Below are 25,629 nucleotides of genomic sequence, written 5' to 3'. Positions count from 1 at the left end.
TTAATGGGTACGTTTTAAGCACAGCAGCTGTAGGCTGTATCATGTTTATTCTTTCTTCCTTCATTGACCTCAACTCCAACTAATTTAACAATGAATTATTTATTCTTACCATCACCAGGGTCCACAATCTCCACAGTGGCTTTATCTGGGTACTCCAGGACCGCCATGACTGGTTCAGACAGCTGGATCTCGAAGGTTTCTGAAGTTTCAAACTCCTGGTCAGTGAAGATCTTAACTTTCCAGGTGGCTGTTGTCTGGCCTGGGTTAAACTGGACCTGCTTCTGGGCTTTTCCACGGAAGTCCTTGTCCTTCTTAGCTGTGCCATCCTTTGTGCCAATACCTGGAGAAAAAATCGAATGCAGTTGTTATTGGTACAGCTGTATGCAGTCATCCAAATGTGAAAGGCTGTGTGAACCATAGTCTATTAATTAATTATACATTTATCTCTACATAAGCTTATCTACTCTTTTTTATAACAAATTTATTAACTTACAACAACTATGTTAAAGTGATATTGTAGTCAGTTGTTTTTGGGGGTGGATTTGTAACAATGTGCTTTGAGCTTGTGTGTGACAACTCTTTTTTTTTTCAAAGACTCTGCAAAAGGAATCTTATGTCTTTGATGAAGCCAGATATAAAATCTGTTTCATAACATATAGAGGAATCATTGGAGAAATGGATAGTATTTATTTAATTTTTTAAATACATTTGAGAATAATCTCTTATAATAATTGAAAATCTTTGGGGTTTTTTTTCACCATATCTCTACCATAATTTAAAAAGATTGCAACTTAATTACTTACTGATAAAGGATGTTTCTCCCAGATACCCTCGACGCTTGAGGGTTACCTCCAGGAACTTGGCGTCCTCATCCACCAGGTAGTACTCCTTTTCCAAAGAAATCCATGCCCAGTTCAGACGGAAGGGCTGTGGCTTCAGTTTGTTGGCCCCTGGGGTTATTAAAACAGAAAAAGAACAACTTGGAAAACAGAGCAGCGGCATTTGTGGCTCACTAGGGAGATCACTTTTAGTTTTAAGCCCACGGCCTGTATTTGTATACATCATATTTTTATATATTTTATACATCATTTTCATTTATATGAAAAGCAATTGACAACATGATGATCAACCTCAGAGGGTTCATTTTCCTCTTGTTCTTTCCTTTCCAGTGCAATAAGGTCAGTGCAAGGCAGGAAAGAAAGAAACTCATCACTTAGTCTCAATCAGTTTCAGTTATCATGAAGAATAACAAGAAAACATGGCATAATTCCGTATCTCATTAATGACACCCCCTAGTGGAGAATTTCTAGCCTGCTAAAGATGACTGAATATGTTTAAAAGTGCATAGTTACAAGCCAGGTCCTTACATCTAAATAAGTGCATATTATTATGATCCGAGTTTTTAATTTTTGTACCTTGTATTATATAGTTTTTTTTATCTGTGTAGAATGCTTAACCCCTCAAAAATGTAGTCTTAAAGCGTATTACTCAGTGAGTATATTGTATTCAGAGTAGTTACTGAGTTATTGCTAAGTTAAGAACTATACACTAAAAGTTACAATGTATCACTGAATTGTTTAAAACCTGGTGGCGACCAGAGCTCTGAGACATTTTCTTTTGCCCACAGCAAAACTTCACGCTCATTACCTCAATAAGTTCAGCCACCCAAGCTCCTGTCATGCTTCTAGCGTTACAAAGCCATGTTTAATACGTGTGAGAGAAACATACTCATCTTAGCTGGTCCAATCCTGGATGGTTAAGGTTGTTACAAGGTCCGTGTGCCTTTTAAAGGTCAGTTGGGCCCTCATTCTGTGAAGGTTGATGGGAGTCTATGAGATTTTTACTTGTCTTGAGTGGAAGGAACGTGTCATTCTGTCAGGTGTGGGGTTAGGTGTGTGTGTGTCGGGAGTGGTTGGGTGGGTGTCTTTGTGAGTGGGATTGATGGGGTGACAGGGCAGAACGACACACACAGAGAGGGTTCATTTACTGTGATCCTCAACCGTGACAGAAACAGGAGCAGGGGACTAGAGGAAGACCCATCGTCTGGGGCTTTCCCTAAGTGTCACAGCTATAACACAACGAGCCATTTATTCACTGATACCAACTATGTGCCTCTTTCTGCTCCAGAATCAAGTCCAGATGAACTTAAACCCCAGCCTTTTTTCCCCTACTAAATGAACATTTTAATATGATTTATAGACAACATGGCAGATATATTAATATATACTTTTCACGAATTTCCATATGTTTATCATAGCTACCCTATCAGTTTATCATAAACTACCCTATTCAATCTTTCAGGATACAGCTAAATTTGAGCAGATTAGCGACTGCCTCTCTAATAAAAGAGCTAAATCACTTAAGATCTTAAAGCAGATGTGGATTATGAGGCCTGTTGCAGTGGTATGATCCAATTTCCAAAGTGACTGAAGTCAAGCTATGATCTTTAATGACTTTGAACTGATCCTTTATTCCATTCCACCTTTAAGCTGTGCTACCTCATGACTCTTATTATCCTACAAAAGAAGAAAATCATCCTCCTGTTTTAAGGTCATTCCCACTGACATAGGTTTTCCTAAAGCTTAGCCCTTACTGCACTCCATGGTCAGAGGACTGATGACCTACTCTTGTATTTTTCAAGACCCTCTGAGGGAGCCTTTGGTGGGACAAAGCTGGAACACTGACTATTTTTTCAGGTGGCTCTGGACAACACTGTACTGTGTGAGTTTTTCTGTAAATACTTTATTATTTTTTTGGGGTATTTCTAAGAAGAATGCATACATGGGGGCAGACAAATAAACTGTGACTATCTATCACCTGACATAGGGCACATCTACATACAACGCAGACAATCCACCTGCATCCTGCTGACCCTTGGCCTCTCAGCTGGCACAACTCAGGGTGTTCAGCTATGTGAGTGTGAAGAAAGAAGACTTGAGTATAGATGCAGGAGAGGAGAATAGGATGGGGCCGACTTCCTGACACCTCTATCAAAACACAGAGCCAAATGGGCTTACACAGACAAAACATGCCCTAATGGCGTTCGCCACGGCTGAAAACTGAAAGCAAGCTTGCATGCATTTCAATAGGAGAGAGCCTTCTCCATCTATCCCTCTGCTTCCCACCTCCCCCAGGGGTTAAGAAGCTTCTGAGTATGGAAGGAGAATCTTATCCTTGAGACATCCTATCTGGGAGCTCAGGCTAAAAATATAGGAAACATTTATCATATACATCTCTGGCTGCTCCACATTCCATCACGGGGGCTCAGCGCTCTTCTGTGATTGGCGAACAAGATGAGAGTGCACCCAAAACAAGCTGGAATGCTTATGTCTTAAGTCACAACATAAGTGTGAATACTGTGTGGCTCTTAGCACGTCTTAGTTATACAGGGGCCTTGTGGAAGGACATAATATTTCCAAATGGCAATCTAATCACAGGCATTCAACAGCACACCTATAGTGTCTACAGTGTCCATTGAAAAGCACTAACCAAGCATCTCCACATGAGCTGTAGGTCACTGTGCTTAGTGCAAGATGTCAGCTACAGGGGTTTAAAGCCCCTGAACTCTATAGTGATAATTTCTGGAGCGAAGGGTACCATCTATTACAGCCTTTCACAACTAATATCTAGTGTAAAGCTATTCCTGAGGCTGCTACTGCTGTAAAAGTTGGACAAACTCCTTATTGATACCCTTGATTTAGAAGAAATGTGGGATGAACAGGAGTCTGCAAGCTGAGTATACAATAAGGGCACAGTACAGAGGAGTGGTTAAGCTTTTTTGGGCAGCATGCCCAGTTCAAGTATGAGTTGATATTGAGCTTAGAGAGTGTGTACTAGAGGATTATCAAATGAACGGTGCTCTGACAAAAAGCTCTCTTTCAGCCAAGCATCCGGCAGGTAGCCTCAGTGCCCTGTCACATTCCTCCGGCCCTGGAGAACGCCGCTTAGTCTGCTAGATTATAATAAATAGATCTCCTTAGATAATGCCTCTCTGTGCAGTACAGAACATGTATGTGGAAGCAATAGCTATATAACATATCACTCTTCTAATGAAAGCATGTATCTCCATTTTTGTGAGATATTTGTTTACTACATCATTTGAACACAGCAGCTGTCATTCACACTGTGTCAAAATGGACCAATAGTAATGCTCCAAAATTACATTGTTAGTGTTCGTAGACGCACTTATAATTAGTGAAATCAGCTTTACCAGGTTTCTATAATCTCCAAAAAAAGCATGAAATGATTGGCCATGTGCATCTGCTCCAGGGACACCCATTTTAACATGTCTGGTCAGCTATAGGTGTATAAACCCCCCAGCACTGAGGCCTAGAAAAGTAGATGTGGAACTTCATCGAGTAGCAATGGGATCAACTGGAGTGGATTTCTGGATTCAGAACTAATCGTCAAACGTTCAGACTTCACCAGTGATGTTAAGGCTGAACGTCATCAAATACTCACAGCAATGTTTGAGAATCTGAGTAAAGTCTTCCTGAAAGCATAGAGCTTATCCTGAATTAAATAGAGGACAAACTCCCTATTAATTACTATGATTTCAGAACAATGTTGAATTAGCAAATGTCCACAAACTTTTGGTTGTATGTCAGAAGCCAAAGGATTATAAATCAAGACTATAAAAGTTAAGAGGAAGATCTGAATGATGTTAATATCTGGTTATATTTAAGCATTCAGCACCTGATCTGCAAGTTGTTAAAAATGGGGTTGGATTACCAATGTGGATGTAAAAATAAGAGCCCCTTAAAAAAAAAAAACACCACACACAGCTTTCCTCAGCAATCTGAGTCTGACAGTATACAAACACACTCAGTAGTCCATACTGTATCCTGTATTTCAGTATAATCAAAACTGATAAAAGCTTTGAATCTTGAGATTTTGTCATATTTATACCTATATAAAAATGAAAATTCCACTAATTTTCCAAAAATTCTGCATAAATAAATTATTATGATGTTAGCAAATCAATAGGAACCTGATATCTGAAGAGTTAAGTGCCTGTAAAAGATCACAGCTCTAATGTGGAATTAATATTAATTTGCATGATGCCCAAGGTGTGCAAACTCCAGTCTCTAGTATTGTGTATTCCAACATAGAGGTTTAGTGACTTGTCAATAAAAAGTTGGGTTACCTCCAATGTGACAGTAGCTGTAAGTGCTGACAGTGCTAAGCTGTTTCATGGCCCCTGTGAGTGACAGGTGTTATTTTACTGTACAGGGAGGTCCCTTCTCTCCTCTGACTGGATGCTTCAGACTCACATTTGGCAGAGCTCACCCTTACTTCTCTTATTTTCCCACATTGCCCTCATTTCCACTGGTTTGGAGATTCCAAGGCCCAAAGATTGACAGCTGTACCCTCACTTTCCCATCCTCTCCCCTCCCTCACTCAACCCTTTTGTCAGCTTTTGTTTCTGCAGAGAGGCAACAACTGAGGAAGACAGCAGGCACTGTCTGGGTGGGCTGAGACCCTCCATGATCAGGGGCTTTCAGACGGGTAAAAGGGAGATTGTATGTGGAATAAACAAGGTTTAAACTGTTGCTTAGTATTTTGCCTATTTTCTTTTCTTTTTTTCCCCTAATGGACCAGGACAAACAAGAATGATATAGTAATTCAATGCAACTTTCTGGAGCAAATTCTTGTATCTCCATTTTTTTTAACCACTTCATCTGTTGTTTACTCCATATCAACATTTCATGACAAATGGACTAGTAGAAGTCGCTCAAAATGTTCTGTTGACTTACTTTGTTTGTATAACACTAGGACAATGATACAACACCAAGGCTTCACTGAAGAAAAGGTGCAATAAAGTCACCTACCCACTTTCACAACAAGGCGTCAGTAAATGAGGACACTGGTAGTCCACAAGTGTAAGAAAGACCCTTGGTCTCCAGAGGTATTTATGAGTGCAATAATGAAGACAAAGAATTCATGTAACACCCCTGTAACATTCCCTGAGACCAGGGCTCCACCAGCCTTTAATAAAAACCTCCAGAAATAGTAGTCAGAATGGTTAACCTCTGATTTATTAAAACATTTACTGCAGTCTTTACAACTAATATTTAGTCTGGGCTTCCGCTACAGTAGGTCAGATTACCTCCACAGTCCAAATCGACCATGACTGAAATATTTCATATGCGGTGTATCCAAAGATGAGACAGCAATAATCTGCTTAATAAATGAACTTGAAATATTTATGCTAATCATCCAAATTAGCATGCATATTGCCCTAAAAATCTAAGTAAATCCTCTCATTTTTCTTAGTCTTACAGACCCCAGGAGTTGTCTGGCCTTTTTCCAGATGTGTTTAAGGTGTAGCAGATCCTTAAATAACTTAGATAATATTTGGTCACATGTTCTGGGCTGTGACGTTAGCACGGCCGGCTCTGTGCTAATTTTGCACAGCTGTATTAATTATCCACTAAAAGAGATTTGCCAAGATTCTCTGAATGGCTTCCTGTGGGCACTTAAGATTGAAAGCATAATGGAGTCATCATAAACTTTCAACTCATTACATACTCAATAAGTGTTATTTAGTTTCATATTGGTGAAATATTTTGCTAAATGTTTATTAGTTAAATAAAGCCAAATCAGATGAATATTTATGATCATAATTTTATTGATCATAATTTTCACAAAATTATGATCAATAAAATAAAAATGCCCGGATAGTATTTGTATTAGATAGAATTATCTGGATAGCCCTTTGCTTCTGTGGAGCTCAGAGGGTTTTAGACACTGCTAACTCAATACTGATGAGAGAAGGCCAGCACACGAGTGCCAAAAATGTGTAAGCTCTAGCTTGCCTAATGTTTATTCTGAAATCAAGGATATTACATTAAACCCTGGTTATATTCAGCTGATTGCATTCAGCCAAATAAACTTTAGGGAGGCCAGATCCTGATTAGAATTTGAAAATCAGAATTTGAAAATCAGATTCTGAAAATTAGTTCTGGATCACAAAAGCCACTCAAATGGTACTGGTTGGAGTTATATTCTGTTTGAGAATACAGTTCCACTGCTCAGGAACCTAGTATGGAAATCTTTCATCATAATGATATTTTTAGGAAAAATATTGTTAGTAGAAATCTACAGATTATTCAGTAAGAGTGACCTCTTAGCCCACATTTGGCTAAGTTGGCTACTCAGGGCTAGAAGCAAGGGGCCACTGACTGAAGAGGTCAACATTCATAGCTTGCAGCATGATGCAAGGGTAAGCAATAGTGCCTGTTTAAGTACAGTGCTAAGTTTATCAGCTCAGAGTTCTCCCCCTCATTTCTCTTTCCATTTATACTCATCTTAGCACTCAGGGCCATGTTAGGTATTCCACACATGGACATGTGCTTACTGTAGTCATATTTTCTGACTTATTCAAAAGCAGTCAATATACACATACACATTACACCATGCATCATGAATTGGAATCAGTTTGCCTATTATTTTAGGATATAATTTATAATGCTTTGTAATTGACCTAGAAGTCAAAACCATTTGAGTAATTTCTGAATCATTTGAGGTGAATCATATCACAATAAAGTTGGACAGGAGAGAAATTATATTTTTTTTTTACATGATTATTTGCCACCACTAAATGACTTGTAAATATGGTGTGCAGAAATTGAAGCTAAAAGTTTCACACACACATTTCTAACACAAATATATTATTGCTGACCAGTGAAAAACACAGCAAAAGTTCTTCAAACTTTCACGAGGAGTGGACCAATAGAAATGTTCCAAAATTACTTGAAATAATATCTTTTTCATTGACTTCTATTTAAAGATATGAAGGTTTTTCCTTCTACTTCAAAGTTGCTGTTTTGGAAATACATGTGTTCACTGGACAGCAAAAATACAAAATGTTTTATCTCAAAAAGCTCAAACTACAAGCACACCTGCTCATACATGCTCCTGATATATGCCCTACCCTAGCATTGATCATACTGTATCCATTGGAGTGATCTGATCCTCAGGCCTTTGAGCTGATGGATGATGGGGTGACAAGTCAGCAGTGCCCTGTTTGACACCAGTCACCCAAGGCACCAGTACTATAGCCACATGGTCTCCGACGCCTGACTGGAAAATGCCAAAAGCAGACTAACTGTGTCAAGAACCTTACAGAGTATCAAAAGGATGTGCAGACATTGGGAGAAAGTGAGAAGGAGAGCGACACTTGGGAGCCTGAGGGAAAGACAGAGATACCATATCCAAGAGAATGAGATGGTATGAGAGTCGGTGGGTGAAAGAGCGAGAGAGAAAACTAAGAGAGAAGAGAGACCTTGGGGCACAGGAACAGCCTTGCCATTTGCAGCAGATAAGAATAACCCCAAAGTCATACATCAAGTTCCCCACTAAAAACCATAAATCTATGCTCTGACACATGAGGCTGGAGAGCTAAAGAGGAAGTTCCAGATTTCAACAGCCAATGGCACCAGTCAACAGTAAATCCTCAGCAGCCGCTGACACAAGTGAGTGAGGTCAGATCACAAAACAGTCAGGAAACAGGCCTTAGGACCCGCTGTGTTAGAAAACACTTAATGGCTTGTTTCGTGTTCTTGGGCCATTTAGGTCAGTGTTACAAAGATCGACATCTAGAGTCCTTGCAAACCTAATTTCAGAGAGATTGATGCTTTCAACATGCTTTAAAAAGAATAAGGACCATGGGAATTTTTGAAAAAATAGAAACATTGAGGAAGGCTTTAAAAACTTCTTAAAAGACGATATAATTTCATGCAAAAATGTGTTGAGGCTTTAACTTTTCCCAAAAAGGGGCCAGTGAAAAATCCTACAGTTAAAATGCTATTAGCGGTTGCAGAGATCTTAGTTATTTCACCCTCTACAGCACATAATATCAGCAAATGATAGCACATCTGTAGGAATGTCTGTATTTATAGGTCAAAGGGTGACCAAAGTTTTTGCCGATGGCTCTGAAAGAATTTCTGAGGATAAAGTTGGGTTGACGTTTTTTTCAGTGATTTTGGTCAGGATGGACTCGGAAAGAATGTTCTCAGATTATATTCAAGCTTGTGTCACATTTACAAGCTTAACTGAAGCTCTGATCCTACTAACATACTAATACAAAGGCAACCTGTGTGCATTAACTTAGCCGACTGCTCCTCCTCTTCACATAGAAGGACAATTTACCCTTAGCCTGATGAAACGGAAAGCCCCAGGTTTATCAGCTGATCTAGAACTGGGTTAGGATTACAGGTGTACAGGACGCTTTAAAAAGAGATGGGTAAGCAGACAGACTTTGCACATATACACTCACAAGAGTTTAGGATCTCCCACTCAGATTTTGATGGCTGGAGGAGAGCAAAAAATGCATGCCTGTTTCTACCAAGTGATTAGATGACAGGTTTTGTTGTCTGCTTACACTTAAAATAGGTATTTAAAGTGATATCAAGTGTGATATGACAAGCATGGGCCACTATTCCCTTACAGAATTTAAAGTGTGGTGGAATTGAGACATTAAATGTACAGAGCATATGTTCCAGTCCCATTTCACCATTGAATGCCTATGCTGGTGTACAGTTTGGTACTGATCTGAGCTTGTCCCAGCTTAGCAAGCCCTTAGTTTCCCAGACTTATGTGTCTATCTTGGCTATAACTAAAAGACCAGGAGCAGATTTCCAAGTCAGGACATGCTTGGCAATGTGCCACTGGCTGGAAAAGAGGTTCCCAAACCTTAAATCTGTGCAGCCATCAAACCCATAACAATGTGAACAAAATCATTTGACCCCTACCCTCACTCCTACCCCCTCAGGAACACAGGCAAATATTTTAAACTTATTACTACATTCTATACAATGTAAATAATGAATACTGAGCATGTTTCAGAACAGTGCTTCTACGTTTTTTAGATTCAGTCAGTTCAGGAGAAGAAACAATCAGTGAGGGTTTTGTACTGAGTGACTCTGGGGTTCTCCTTTAGTGGAACATGTGCTAATTTTTAGGAGATCCTGATGCAGTAATGCAAGCTAAATCCAAAAATTCAAAATTTGTACATCATGCTTTTTTCCAACCCTAAATAAGTCAAAATGACAGTCAAAATCTATCTTAAATCTTAACGTTTATATGGCTGCATGCCACTATCAGTCACACACTGTTGCTGTTTTACACCAACTGCAAATTAAGGCAGAGATATTTTTTCAAAGCATGAAATGGAAGGTGCTTTTTAATCTACAATAAACTTATTCCTGTCCTAAATTGAGATTCTTTTTATTAACTAGGCCACTGCTCCATAAACCAGCCTCCCCTACCCTTTAAAGACCACATTTCTATACAGAGTTATATGAGAATGTGCATCTTCCACAACACATGAGCTGCTGTGTCTGTGTGTGTGTGTGTGTGTGTGTGTGTGAAGCAGCATATTTCTCCAAGGCTTCTACAAGGCATATGTATACATTTCGGGACAGGGCTTGGTTCACGGGGTTCTATACATGCTGTGTATCTGATTTCACAGTCAAACAGGTGCGGCCTCACAGGCCAGAGGAAAGACGTCCCAGAGGAAGTGCTTCACTCAGAATGTTTGTGTTTATGATGGAGGAGGATTATAGACTTGGCCCACTTATGAGAGTGTGAGCATGAGAGGGCAAACATACACAAATATAGACACACAGGTAGAGCTGCTGAAAGCAGTTTCCTCTCAAGCAGAACTTTGATTGCTTTGGTTGTCATAACACTTTTAGAGTGAACCTGACTTAAACAGATTATATGACTACTTGATTACTGTTGGCTAGTTTTTGCAATAAATATATGTGTTGATTTTAGTTAAATGTCATTAAATGGTAGTTTGTGGTCATATTAGGAAAGAATCAAGCGCTAAACAAAGTGCAGATAAGGATTTTCTCTGATGAGACCCTGACAATAATGAGATTTATGTCAGGATTTTTAAAAGTGCCGTGTACTGTTTCTTGTCTGGCACTGAATGTTGCCATGCCCCAACCATCCTGTCAGAGGCTCTAACCATAGATAACTCTGCCTGGCTCCTAAACCAGTAGCTCCTTCCAGCTGATGAGCTGCCAGAGACACAGTGAGGTCCACTCCAATCACACACACAAACACTCATACACATTCACCACAGCATTCCTCTCTGGATAAAGGACAAGCTGGAATTCAACTAGAAGAATGTAATCAGTGATCAGGAGAATGCCATCTGTTTTATAAATGATATACAACGAACAGGATAAACAGAGATATTAGATTAGGAAAAATCACTGATTAAGTGACAAAACAAACAAACAAATAAAAAACAAACAAACAAACAAACAAACAAAGTAATGGTAAATGGTAAGGTACCATTTAATACCAAGTAGCAGCTCAAATACAAATTATGTCCTGAGTAATTTCTAGAGCTACACTTCTTCACAACTATTGTTCTGGGTCTGGAACATTTTTGGGTTTAGGCCAAGCACTTCAAAGTTAAGAAACACAAAGGTTTGCGTCTACTTTCCCTTGTAACTCAACAACGTGGGTCTGAAAGAATGTGGAGCTGCAAAGCTTTTACAGAGAAGGTTAGATAGAAAAGTAAAAGCTCTGTTTTAAAGATGCCTTTCCATCCAAGTACTTTGATGAGACGTTCTCGGAAACATCAATCATCCATGCGTGGTTGTTTACTGACCACAAAATCTCTTTAACCCGCTCAGACATGTCCACTCTGAAACACAGCCTCTGCCTAATCATCTAATCATTCTCCTTTCTTCTCCTGCTTTCAGGTGTGGGTAGAGGAGGGGGCAGGGAGCTAGAGGTGAGAGGTTAAGTCTTCCTGGCCATTTACAGCAAGACCCTTGTGTCCAGCTTTTGTGCCCACACATGCTTGGGAGATTCAGTGAGTGGGACACTAAACATACCTTTAAAACACACGCGCACAGATACAGATTCCTACATCTGGTTCTGATGAGCTCATTAAAATCTCAAACAGTAGGAAAAAAACGCTCATTCAAATAACTAGAAGATCCATTTGTCCCACACAAAGATTCCATTCTCTTCCTGAATAAACACACCAAGACAAACACCCAAGCAATGGGAAGGTCCAGGTCTAGGTATTTTCTATAAATGTCCTGAGTGTCTTGGACCTACAGGGCTGTGCGTGTTTAATCTGTCACTAAAACAGTTTCGTAATATAACTGATTTTTCTCACCATTTCACAAATGTAAACGTATACACTTAAGTGTATATAGTATAAATATATTAATTTGCAATTATTTCAAACACAATATGAAAATGGTTTATAATACTACTGTTTACTATTATACTATTGTCATCCTAGTAATATCTGAAACAGTTAAAAAAATGTATTTTGTATCCTGATTTATGTAAAGCTGTTTCAAATATGCCATTAAAAATGCAACCAAAATGTAAAAAAAGTATTTAATTGCATTGACTGTTTGAACCTATGACCTGGAACATGGCTCAGGTTAATCTTTTCTTGTCCCCCCTCCCACCCACTCCTACAAGACTTTGTTCCAGACCTCTAAGGTCATACTGTTCTTCTATTTATGGAAATCCTTGACAAAACTGTGGCCTTCCATGGTTTTCACGATGGTTTTCAGCAAAGAATAGCTAAAGACTTACGACAAGAAATGATGGGCTATGGACCATGGACATCGACAGACCTGTTGTAGGGGGGCTGTAGTCTCTCCCCGCATTACGCTAGCAGAGGAAACCTGAAAACTGCAGTATTTAGGACAGACTGAATTGTTTATGTTCTTTCCTGACATTATGATATGAAGTATATTTTACAGATACCTGCATATAACTATGAAATATGTATATAACTAAGAAAAGAATGTTTAAAGAAAACAAATCTAATTCATTTTTGTTGGCTCTTGATAAAAACAAACTGTATAAATAGAATTGATTAAAAATTATGAAAAAAAAAATAGTATTTTAATTGAGAAACTTCTGCCGCCAAATTTCTGCTGTCAAATGTCACTTTCAGACATTCTTTATTAGAAAAAATATCTATGAACAACGGAATATTGACATAATTTAATTATTTATGGAATGCACTGCAAGGTAAAATACTTATATAGAAAGGAAATAACACTACAAAATAAACACTGATCAAACATGCTAGTAGAATGTTATTATGATGGCATGGTGATTTGTTAGCCTTTAAAATAAATGTGACTGCCATGAGCTTACTCTTCTGATGATGCTCAATACAGCATAAATATAGCCCAATCTTTGCAGTGTGGATTGCATTTCAAAACCTCAGGATACATACACCATTTACAGCAGAAGTTAAAATAGCAAAGCCTCCCACCTGTTACATTTTGTTACTTTACATTTGGAACAATCTCCACAGGAGATGTGTAAGAAATTTGGATAAATTAATATTTCATGAAAATAAGTTCACGCGTACTTGTTAATAATTAACTGGCATGTTTTTTATACATTATTTTTAAACAACGAGAATGGGGTTTACTCCCCCCAATAATTGTAAATCTTCAAATAACTTCTCACTGTTTAAATACAATAATTTTATTTTAAAACTGTGATTTATTTGGTATATATTTACAAAGGTAGTAGCTCAATAGTTCTGACTTTCGTTCCCATGGTTGTATGCACCACAAACCTCCAACAAAGGTCTTGTTCAACCCAAAATAATGTCCTTGACTGAGGGCAACATAAATTTAGAAAACAACAAAGACCTGTGTTATAAAGACTAAACCTAGTTACAATTCCAGAAACAAAAGTCAACTGTCATGACATGACAACAAAGACTCAAAAGGTTTTGTTGTGCTGCGGATTTCACGGAAAAGTGCTAAATCACTGCTGCCCCTCAAGATGCTTTGTGGTGGAATAATTCTGTTAATTGAAACTCATCTTACAAACAGTCAAATGAATAATCAACTACTAGTTGTTGTGACACATCAGCTTCACTTAATGAGAGATTCACAGGGGGAAAAAATGTGGACTCACCATTGTCTTCTACAGTGAAGTAGAATATATCACTTGTAGCATTTGACCCATCAAGCAAGACATAGCAGATTTTCATGTCATCAATATCACCTGATAAGACACAATTACTTGTTAGTATTTTTTTATCAATTTCGATCTGTCTCAATGCATGAAACTTTTATCTCATATATACCATTCAGTGAAGGTAACACCAATATCAGAAATGGAGAATGTACAATTGGAAGTACTTTAACTTTTATAACATCTTACCTTGCGAGAAGGTCTTGATGCTGTTGTTTCCCAGGGCAGTGTTTATGATGAAGCCATGCAGAGGAGCCTCGGACACAGTGTATTTTAAAACTTTGTTTGGACTATCCCTGTCCTCTGCCTTTAGCACTTTGCTAGTAATCAGGAATCCAAGATGCCCAGTATGGAGGACCCTGAGGGTGGGTGCAGCTTTGTTGACCAAGATTTGAGGTACACCATTGTCCACTGTGTTGATAAATATGGTCAATGTCTGTGGTTTACGGGTCTCATAGACCGTATCAGGGAACACATAAAATTCTGTGTGAGTTCCATCAGTAACTGTGAAGGAGAAGCTGTCTTCATTACTCTCTGTGCTATCATGCTTGTAACTAATTAGGTTCTCATTTAGGTCTTGCTTGGTGAATGTGGTTATGGCCTGAGTGCCATTGAAAAGCAGTTGACCATGCACAGGGACTTGTGTGACCACAAAACGCAGCAGACTATCTGGAGTGTCACGATCCTCCACGGTCAACTCAAAAGGTGTGATCAGTTTGGTTTCACCCTCAGCCACCACTAGTTTATTGATGGTCAGGACTGGCTTCTTGTTGTCCACATCAGTGATGGACACCCGGAAAGTGCGAAACACTGGATTGTAGCCATCTGTCACTTCAAATTCAAAGCTGTCCATCTTCACTTCATCATCAGAGGTGTGGATATAGTAGATTTTGTTACCAGCCAGTTGTAACTGTGTGAATGTAGAGATGGGCACACCAGGAAGGTCTGTGCATTCTAGGTGACCCCTGCTTGGAGCACGTGTAATGCTAAAGCTAAGGTATTCATCAGGGCTGTTGATGTCAGTTGTACTGAGGAGATCTGTGGTCAGGGTAACTTTGCCTCCTTCTTTAAGGGTCACTCCTTTGTTGATGACATCAGGGAAGACCATGTCAATGCTTCCGATGTTGATATAGAAGTAGCGGTCAATGAGAGGGTTGATACCATCAGTGACATCAAACTTCAGCAGATCTCGAACTCCCTCCTGGCCGGTGTGGACATACTGTATGAGGTTTTTGTCAATTTCATCCTGTGTGAAATTCATTCCAATGCTGATGTTGCCAATAACATATCCATGCTTGGTGATCCGCTGGAGGAAGCCTTGACCAGGACCATAGCGGATAATGTAAGTAAGCTCTTTGTCTTCAGAGTCCAGATCAGTTGCTTTGAGCACTTTGTTGCTAATTACTTTGGTTTCTCCAATTTCAACCTCCAATCCATCATTGATGGTCATTCTTGGGGTCTCATCATCAACAGGAATGACCATTATAAGGACATTTTCTTCAACTGTGTGTTTCCCATCAGTGAGTCTTATTTTGAAACTATCCTCCTTGGTTTCAGAGTCATCATGCTCATAAACAATGTTGGAAGCTTCCTTGATCTGCTCCAGGGTGAATTTAACTACAGGGACAGCACCGGTGCTCATCTGCTGGACAATCATGCCATGTTCTGGGTTCTTAATGATCTCAAACTCTAGTTCATCTCCTGGAATATCTGCATCTGCAGCATTCAAAATGGGAGTGTCTATGACTAAGCTCATGCCCTCCATAACAACAAACTCACGGATGAAAATTTCCGGTTTCTCGTCATTGGCTGGAATGATGACAATGGGGAAGAAATGCCTCTCTGAGAAATTAATGCCATCTGAGCAGCGGAAAGTGAACCTGTCTTCCACTGGCTCTACACCTTTATGAATGCTCTGAACATAGTAGATGTGACTGAGGCTGACATCTTTAATGCTAAAGGCAGTAATGGCAGTCCCTGCTCTTGATTTTTCTGAGCCAGGAGCTGGAGAAATGTTTTCCACATAACCAGATGTTGACTGGACTATAATGGTGCAGAGGATATCATCGCTATCAGTGTCAATGTCTTCAGATTTGATATGCTCCAGTGTAATAACATTCTTTTCTCCCTCTACTACCACAAACTGCTCCCCAACAGTAACAAGAGGAGCAATGCTGTCTACAGGAAGGATGGTGACATGTACCTGTACCCCTTGGACTTTGTTGCCTCCTACCACCCACTCATCCGACATGTCAGATATGGTGAGGTTAAAGGAATCATGTTCCTTAATAGGGCCAATCTCACCACTTGTGTGGGCATAGACAACTACTCCATTGATAATGTCCTGTTGAGTAAAGCTCTCAGCTGGAGCACCATTCACCAAGATTTCTCCCAGCCTCGGAGACTCCTCCACAATAAAAGTGAGCATGAGGTCATCTGTGTCCTCGTCTCGACCCTGGATCATGTTGCTAGTGATCTCTGTGGCTCCATTCTCAAGCACATCAATCGAAGCCCCTAAGAGGCCTGCTGGTAGCATGATGGTTGGAACTTCATCATCAACAGGCTTAATGCTAATCTTAATAACTATGGGCACTTCATGGAAGTTATCACTAACATCAATTTTTATAACATCATTTAGAGATTCTTCACCGCTGTGGATATATGTCAGTCGACCACTCTCAATATCTTCTAAGACAAATGTTTCCCCATTAGACATATCGATCCCTAAATATTGCAGCTGCCCATACCTTGGGATTTGGGTCACTTTAAAGGCAATGTTGTCATCCTCTGTGTCCTGATCAGTGGCATCTAGCTCATTCTTGGTTATTATGTAGGTGCTTCTCTCCAGGACAGTGAAGCCAGTGTTGGTGATTACGGGAGGCTTATTGTCCACAGGCTGTAAAAAGATAGTAAACACACCATCTACAGAGTTTCCAGCTGTATCTTCTACAGTAAAAGTGAACTGGACAACCTTTGGGGTGATACCCAGCTCCTGGTCAGGTGGCTTGTATGCTACTTTATGGTGGTTGATCTGAGCTTGAGTGAACTCAGCAATGACAGTGTCATGGCTATCAGTCAGTACAATAGCTCCAAGTGGCACCGGGTTGTTCTCATCTGTGTCTGTGGGAGGCTTGATGATGGTATATTTGAGGTCTCTGTCATCACAGTCCAGGTCTGTGTAGCGTAGGAATTTCTTTTTAAAGTGTGTCACCTCATACTCTTGAACTGTCATGTGCAGAGCCGTGCCTGGGTACAGTGTAGGAGGTATGTCATCCACTGGTTGGATTTTAATAGTGAATGAATGTTCTCCAGACTGATTTGGAGGGTCATTGTCATCCTGGACTCTGAATACAAACTGGTCAGTGACCGTGGTGGTGCTGTGGGGACCTTTGTGGCGGTAAAACAGCTTCCCATCCAGAATATCCTGTTGGAACCACTCGGTCACCACCTGTTCAAACATTTCATCTGTTGCACTAAACTTCCACACAGAGGCATCTGCAGGGGGCTCCACTTGTCTAAGCAGAAGCTCACCGATAGTGGAATAGGGTTTCTCTAAAATAAATTTAATGGTAGAGTCTTCTGAGTCAATATCAGTAGCACTCAAGATAAACGGGGAGATCTGCATCATTTCATTCTTGAAAAGCACAATGCCGGTGTTAGCATTAATGATCGGGGGCTCATCATCAGTGGGGGCAATTGTAATCGGGAATAAAAACTCCACTTCATTAGTCCCATCTGTCATTCTAAATATGATGTTGTCACTGTAGGTGTCACTTCCATCATGCTGGTATACGACAATGCCATCCTCCAGATCAGCAGGTGTGAAAAATTTTCTTTGAGAGCCTAACACTGTCAGCTCACCATGTTTCAAGCCATCAATGATGGTTATTTTCACATCTTCAAGGTTATCCTCATCACTAATTTCCAAATTTTGAGAACTGGACAATGGCCTTGACTGACCTTCAAAGAGTAGCTGACCAGTGTTTTTGGTTGCCACTGGGGCTAATGTATTCATTGGCTTCACCACAATCATAAATGCAAATGTATCAGATACAGACCCATCAGTATCAACTATCTCAAATTCAATCTGGAAAATCCTCTCTTTGTCTGAGTCTTCAGATGGGGGTTTATAGGCAATTTTCAGATCTTTGATATCTCTTTGATAAAACGAGGTTATGGGCAAATTCTGGTCATCTGTGCTGATAATATATCCCTGCTGATAGCCCAGGGGAGATGTTATGTTAAAGATTAAGTCATCAGAATCTGATTCCACATCTTCACCTGCCAGCATATCAGATGTTATTGCTGTCATCACAAACTGATCAACCTCCATCATCATCATAGATGTAAAGCTGGCCTTTGGAGGCGTATTTTCTGTACCTTCTTTAATTCTGACCATGATCTGGAAATGCTCCTGTTGTATAGTATTGCCGTTATTATCCTGCACTTCTACTAACATTGGTATGTAATCTCTGTTAGGAGATTTGGTGGTGGCCGTGTGCTGATATCGAATGCCTTTCTTGAGTAATTCATCACAGTCGATCATCTGCCCATTAACAGAATTATCTGAAAGAGTTCCATACCTGGGGAGCCCACCTGCACCGACCAGCGTAGACACTTTGCAAGTAGTGACACCATCTTCATAAGCAAAATCCAGGCCCTTTTTGTCAATGGGATTGCTTTGGCCGTTAAGCTTTTCCACAACAAGAGGTATGTTACGGGTGAGGATCTCCAGCTGCTGGAAGACCACCTCCACCTCCAGCATAAAAGGGATGATCACAGTGTCTGTATGGGAGTCATACCTCAGCTGCAGCTTCACATGGTCCTTGCTGGGACTCCGTGAGCCAAAATGAGTGTATTTCACTTCCTCTGCTCCAAAAGCACAGGGGAATTTTTTGGGTGTCAGCATTCCAGGTCTCTGAGCCAGTGGATCATTGTCGAGGACTGTGATGTGGCAGCGGTCTCCTGGCTGCACCTCAGTGACAAGGTCATTGATAGGGTCCAGATAGACAGAGCGTCCAAAAGGAACTCTAATCCCATTGTTGGCTACCAAAATTGCGTCTGCATTAGGTCCAGATTGGTGCCTATAGAAGACCTTTGGGTCCAAAGGATCTGCCTCTGCTGGGTAGAAACAACAGCCCACTGAAAACAACACAAATAAACACTTCAGGAGCATGTGGTCTGCAAAGAGTCTTGTCCTTTGCAGACAACCAGCCATGTCCACAGCTAGTTGCACTGCAGGCTTAAAAAGTACGTGCAAAAACAAAAGAGATTCAGTCTCCAAGAGGTTAAGAAAGAGCGTCTCCCTTCTTTAATCACTTCAAACTTGGTCTGTCCTCTGCTGGTGCTGTCCTCCTTTCTCTCTCAGACTCTTTCTCTCCCTCTCTCACACACACACACACTGTCTCTGTCTCATTCCCTTTCTCCCACTACACTCAACCACACACAAAGCACAAGTGCAGTCCTCCTTCTGAAGCAGTGCAGGTAATTCTTAACCCAAAAGACAGTGACAGTGCATGACTCCACCCTCAGTCCGACCTCTCCCACGGCTAATTTAAGGCAGCAGATTGGACAGCCCCCCTCAATGCTGCACTGACCCAGCCCCCTCTTCTGACTCTTTCATTCTCTACATGCCCTAGGCAGGGATTTAAAAGACTCAATGGTAACTTTGAAGTTTAAGGCAGTGTCTGCTAACACAGGATCACAAATCATTCACATAAACATCTTTAGTGTCATGTATTATTTATTTAGCATTAAGTAAATCACCCTTGTAGAAAAGGTTATCATTTTACAGTGTTAATTGGAGTTTAACAATACAATGGAAACATCATGGCAATCACTTTCTACTAGATTCATGAGGTATACTGGCTCACTCACATTTAACAACTGAAAGCACATTGTGTCAGTCTTCTGCACAGAAAACAAACTAGTGTTTCCAGGGTTTTGGTGAAAGGCTCCAGTTGACAGTAGGGACTGCACAGACAAATCCAGTAGGATATCCTTGTCACTGCAGTGGGAAGCAGTCCACATTTGGGAGGATTGAAAAAATCAGCAGGATGGAATCAGGCAGATGATATAAATGATATAAACACAGCTGTTCTGGGGAACACCTTGCTACTCAAAATACAGTGGTCTGCAATTACTTCAAACATGAATCCAACTCTACAAACAGCTGCACAATATGTAAATCTGCATTAAAATACAGTAAAAATGCCTCTGCGATAAGCATCTCAGAGTGAAGATCCAGTGCTAACAGCAAACTCCAGTAGTAGCAAGACTAAATACAGTAAATGCAGGCAGGCTAACATCACAGTTTTCAGAACTTTGCTGACCAACAATGACAGATAATGAAATTGAAAGTGAGTAGAATGTATTTTTGTTGACTGCACAGGGAAGAGAGGTTATATTTTGTTTAAATTGGTCTTTACATGTTTTGTTTTCCTCAGTGAAGGTTTAAAAAAGAACAGACAATTTGATGTAAGCTCCTGCACAAATGTATTATTTTGCACATATTTTTTTCTTGTCTTTAAACATGAAGCCTAAAGAAGCCCTGAAGCTGGAAATTTAATTTGAAATGTTTTTGTTGTTAAGTGAAATTCGAAGTATTCTTCGCTCAGCCTTCAGCTGTACTAATGAGAAACTCAGAACTAGTGATGTCCTGAATATCTGTTTGCTTTAGTAATGGAAATAACAACAGACTTGTTTGAATGAATACTTGATTTAAATAATTAATAGTTCTGCAATCCCTAGTGAAGAGCTGAGTGTTTTTCTCCACTTCCAAATCTAGTTTTCCTCATGAAGGCCTTGACCATACTGAGTTAATCAGTTGATATTTGATGTATTAGGGCAGTAAAAACACTGAAATGTGCAGTAATGTGGACCTCCTGGTGTGTGTAAGTTTAGAATGCTGGACTATGGGATTTTGACATGCCTGTGTCCTGGGAGGTCACTCAGTGTGGACACACCGGCACCGACAGCTCTCTTCCATTAGGAGCAACTGGTTAGACAGGTGGACAAAGGGAATAAAGGCCAGTGTCAGGAAAATACTGGTACTTTGTGATATCTGTATTCAATATTAATTGTTAATTGTTATCTATACTCAGTGGTTACTAATGAGAATAAATTTAAAAATGCAGTCCATATCTGCATTTTTACTACATGCTTGCATGCACATGTATGAAGAAAAAAAAAAACATTTTAATAATGTCATGATGCTACACTGAATATCCTATAATTTGTAGATACTGAGTCTACAGTCATGATGACCAATGTTAAGCTTGGGCTACGCAATCCAACACTGGGCTGCAGTGCTATAGAACTGTTTTACGGAGTCATGGAGCTCCATCCAATACATTTGGGATGAATTGGTGTGGAGTTTGTGATCCATTACATTACATACATAACAGTACCTGAACTCATGAATATTTTGTGGCTGAGTGCTATAGCATATAGTGTACATTATACACATTTCTCTGGAGAAGCTGTAATATATGATGTCAGCATTTTCCAAACAATGTGTGTAAGGCATTTGAAACATGCTCTGGTGAAGGATATTTTGAGACTTCTTTACTTTTCATTGATGTGTTATTTCTAAACCATATGGCAGCAGCACATGCTTGACCGGGTTGAGGAATCAGAGTAAACCTGTTGCCTTTTTTATCCAAATACTTCTCATATAATTTTATTCCTAGGAAGTTTAAATATAACCTTTGTGGTTGCTGTCACCGGGGATGAGATTTAAATACGTGCAGTAGCTGAAGATGGAAATCCCCCCATTGCTGTCAGGACACAGATGGGTTTATCCAATAACATGACACATGATCTAGGATATCAATACAGCATCCAGTGCAAAGAGAAGACAACTGTCCATCCATCTGTGTGGAAAAGATAGGAAATGGCCTTTTAAAAAAGATATAATACATCGGTTACCTTCCATCTCATTCATATTCGAATGTGAACATACTGACCTGCTGTGACCTCAGCTTATTGAGAATTGGGTTAGATAGTTGAGATTGCACACTCTCACGCTGTGTATGGAAACCTCACGGCTGCGTCAAGATAAAAATACTCTCTTTCCATTTATGGAGCAGTGTTTCAAATGGACATGGCAAATGATACCGGACCTTCAAAAATGGTTTCCGATTAAAATATCAGTAGTGTTCATTCATTGGTCATAAATAATATACATTTACACTCTACACATCACAATCCCTGGTTCACATCACCATCAGTGTAAAGAAATTCATTTTAATGGACCATTAAACACATTGTATTCATCTTAACCAATAAAACTATGAATAAAGAATGTGTGAATTCACATTTTTATCAATAAGAATTCCGTTTTCATTTTTACCAACAATTAAAAAATAAGCACTTCCCCAGCTTGGTGTCTTGTCGTCCTGGTACACTCCGCAGCCACTTGGCTGTGGTCATTAGAAAATATTTTGGCATTAATAGAGCCAATAAATAGTACAAATAATACCAATAAATGACACATATTCTTTCCAGCAGAGATCTCCCCATGTTTAAACAGCACTCTTAGGAACAACCGGTTTCAGTGCCTGTTCCCTTATATGAAAATGGGATCAGATCGCCATAAGAGCCCAGGAGCGAAAAGAAGGATTTTAGCAACTGTAGTTTGGTTCTCTTTCTTTTAAGTTCTCATTTTCTCTTGTTTTCTTTAAGACTTACCCATGCAGTCAACTTCCTAAACAGCTATGTGGTTTTCATTTTTGCATACAGTAAGATGTTAAGATTAACCGAGGTTCCTCTTTTGACGTGATGATCGTTTGTCACAGTCATTCCCTGGAGAAGGTGATGGTCATAAATTTTCTGTAGAGTAATTATAAACACAAGTGAACAATGCAGAGCGTGGAACATTATCATATGATGCTTTCAGCAAAAGGGACAGAAATAAAGGGCACTCTGTTTATTTTTGTGCGTGTTTGGGACTGCTCCACACCGTTCTTAGCGACGCTTGTGACAAACCCTCTGTTAGCATACTCGAAGTGCTCAGAACGCCACAGGCACTCATTGCATCCCTTTCTATTTTGTTACTTTGCTAAAATAAACTTTGGTGTGCTCCTTACTAATGACCGGTCAAGCACCTAATGAGGATACACAGGGCTAAAATGAACCCACTGCAGAAACAAAGTATGTTAGCATTTAAGTGCCAGATTTAGCATTTAGGGTGGCTAGTGTAGCGTCATATTGGATGAGCTTTAAAAATACCTTAAATGACAGGTTAAAATGTCTTTGGTCTATACACTGAAAAAGGAAATTGTTTATTCTCCTGTTACATTCATCCTTTCCAATATTTGCTTCATAATAAGCAGTAACACTTCAATAAATGGGAGTTTTATAATACCCCTCAAATCCACTAATTAGCCACTAATTAACATGCTCAGTAAGCAGTTGAGTAAGCATGAAGTCCACTTCAATTTATTAATATATCTAAGCATTAGGTCAATAATAGGCTTAATTTTTTAAAAAAGTATCAATATCTTTAATAATAAGTGACCAGTTAGTTCCAAATAAAGACATTATGTTGCTTCTATCCACTTATTTTTTTAATGTATTGTCTTGCAGAGTGGAGATATATTAGTTCTCATATACTACATGCATGACAGACATTAGGAGGATAATATTAATGATGTCACTTCACTGATTCAATTCAATGTCTCTAACTCAAAGAGCCACTATGGTCATGATGACCACATTGGTACAACTCTGTACAAATTAATCTGAGCTATCATTTTTCCCAACATTCTGCAGCACCAGGGCTATAGGGCATGAGACAGCGGTACACAGGATTAAGTGTATTGGTCAAGGTCATGATGTTTCAGCTCAATATCAGTATCTAATATCCAGAATCTGCATGGTTTCATCGTTAGATTTGTAAAGTGTCAGTGTTAAAAAGACTAACATTTGCCTTAATAAATATGATAAAACACAGAATACAAACCTTAAATAAATTTCAAATGTATGCAATGAAAATGTAAAATACTCTGTAAAATACTCAAAAATTAAATTTCTCCTGAGTCATTCCTGGCATTCCTATCACCTCCCGTAGCCTTATCATACTTGAACATCTCCCAACCTTATGTATGACATATGGCCGTGCTGAAGTAGGGCTGCCTCCAGCTGCAGAGAGCAATTGTAGATATGTGTCACTGTCTAACAGGGTGATAAGGGGCAAAGAGTTATTTCTGCTGAGTCTTGCTCCCCTGCAGCTACAGCGCTATTCTGACGTATGCTAATAAACAACTCATTATTATTTCAGTACCGTCACGGCTGATTGTGGCTATTGTTTTTTGATGTCTTGGTTTGGAGTGAACATGCCTGTCAAACTTGTTGAATGGTACATGACTGCTGTTTAACACATGTGCATCAGTTCTGTCACCTTCAGAAATATCATCAGGCTTTTAATTAGTCTCAGGCAGATTTAACCAAGGTGGGAGGGTGTATAGCATACCATGCATTCACAGAGTCATTACACTCTTTAGCTTGTTTGGAGGAAAACCGTAGCTGCGCTATTCTGTTATGTTAGTTGAGAGATGCTTACATGGGTTTCACAAGTATTGTTCCTGTTAGGTTAGGATTTAAGTGAATGCAACTGTGTAAAACGTCTACAGAACTAGTTTCTATTGATTGTCATACTAGGCCTAGGCTTTACTGGCTTGAAAGTGCCATCAACGTCACCAACACCTCAGCCCACACTTTTGCCTCAGAATAACTCTCCCCCAGAAAGGAGAGATACACTTTCTCTTTGCTTTCGCATGCTGCAGCATCCCGACCATCCGCCACTGTAAATATACACACTGTATAAATAGAGGATCCTGGGATACTTTACCCCTGCGGATCAAGAGCACAGAGAGCAGGGAGAAGGGCGGCATTCCTGTCCCTACCCACTGGCACCACTCTCCCGGTGCTTGGTGCTTTGGTCATGTCATCTCTACATTCCTGTGACACTTCCTCCCTCTCTCTCTCTCTCTCTCTCTCTCTCTCCACACCCACTAACCACAAAAGCGACATGAAAGCCAGCGGTTTACTGGTGTGTCAAAGCAGTGTTCTTAATGCTGGCATCTTCTGTAATCAAACTCTGCCTCAAAGGCATAGAAACAAGAGCTCAATATAACAGCTGGACCTGATCTAACCCTACTTTAATTTAGACTAATTTATTTAGTGCAAGAAGTCTCATTTCATTTGGGACATAGTTTAATATCTTCTACTATTTAATGTTAATTAATGTAACCACATTGTATTCTAAGTACATTTAAAAATTTAAAGCATTCCTGCTGGACCATTCCTTATGCATTTCTCAAATTAACAGCAAACCTTCATAATCTTCTAGGCATCAGATTTCTGACATTTAAATATATATATGCAATGTTTAGCTAATTATAGTTTCGAGTCTGTAATTAGTACAAGTGCAGTAATGTAACTTATACTTTTACTTTATCCTTGTTAGTTTGGAAGCAAGATGTAAAAATGGTTCAAATAAGATGATGTGCATGTTCTGAATATTTTAAGTGCAGACAATGCTAAATCAAAGCTTATACCATCTTTATCTGCTGGACGTTTTGACTGGCCTGCAGTACCATCTAATTCCTACCTTTTTACACCTAGCAT

General features: G+C 39.6%; 1 protein-coding gene across 1 annotated transcript in view; it reads right to left on the bottom strand.

Annotated features, from left to right (window-relative positions):
• The window catches only part of frem3 (Fras1 related extracellular matrix 3), a 33,426-nt gene extending 14,210 nt beyond the window's left edge, over positions 1-19,216 (bottom strand). Inside the window, exons 1-4 of the mRNA XM_066679391.1 lie at positions 14,188-19,216; positions 13,939-14,028; positions 804-950; positions 110-340 (exon numbers count right to left, since the gene is read on the bottom strand). Of these exons, the coding sequence (XP_066535488.1) occupies positions 110-340; positions 804-950; positions 13,939-14,028; positions 14,188-19,216 (5,497 nt within the window). The remainder of the gene's footprint in view (positions 1-109; positions 341-803; positions 951-13,938; positions 14,029-14,187) is intronic.
• Positions 19,217-25,629: the final 6,413 nt, after the last annotated feature.

This window comes from Hoplias malabaricus, chromosome 8 (assembly GCF_029633855.1).
Source record: "Hoplias malabaricus isolate fHopMal1 chromosome 8, fHopMal1.hap1, whole genome shotgun sequence".
Classification (NCBI taxonomy): Eukaryota; Metazoa; Chordata; class Actinopteri; order Characiformes; family Erythrinidae; genus Hoplias; species Hoplias malabaricus.
The sequence above is the reverse complement of the archived record's forward strand: the minus strand, read 5'-3'. Positions and strand labels throughout refer to the sequence as shown.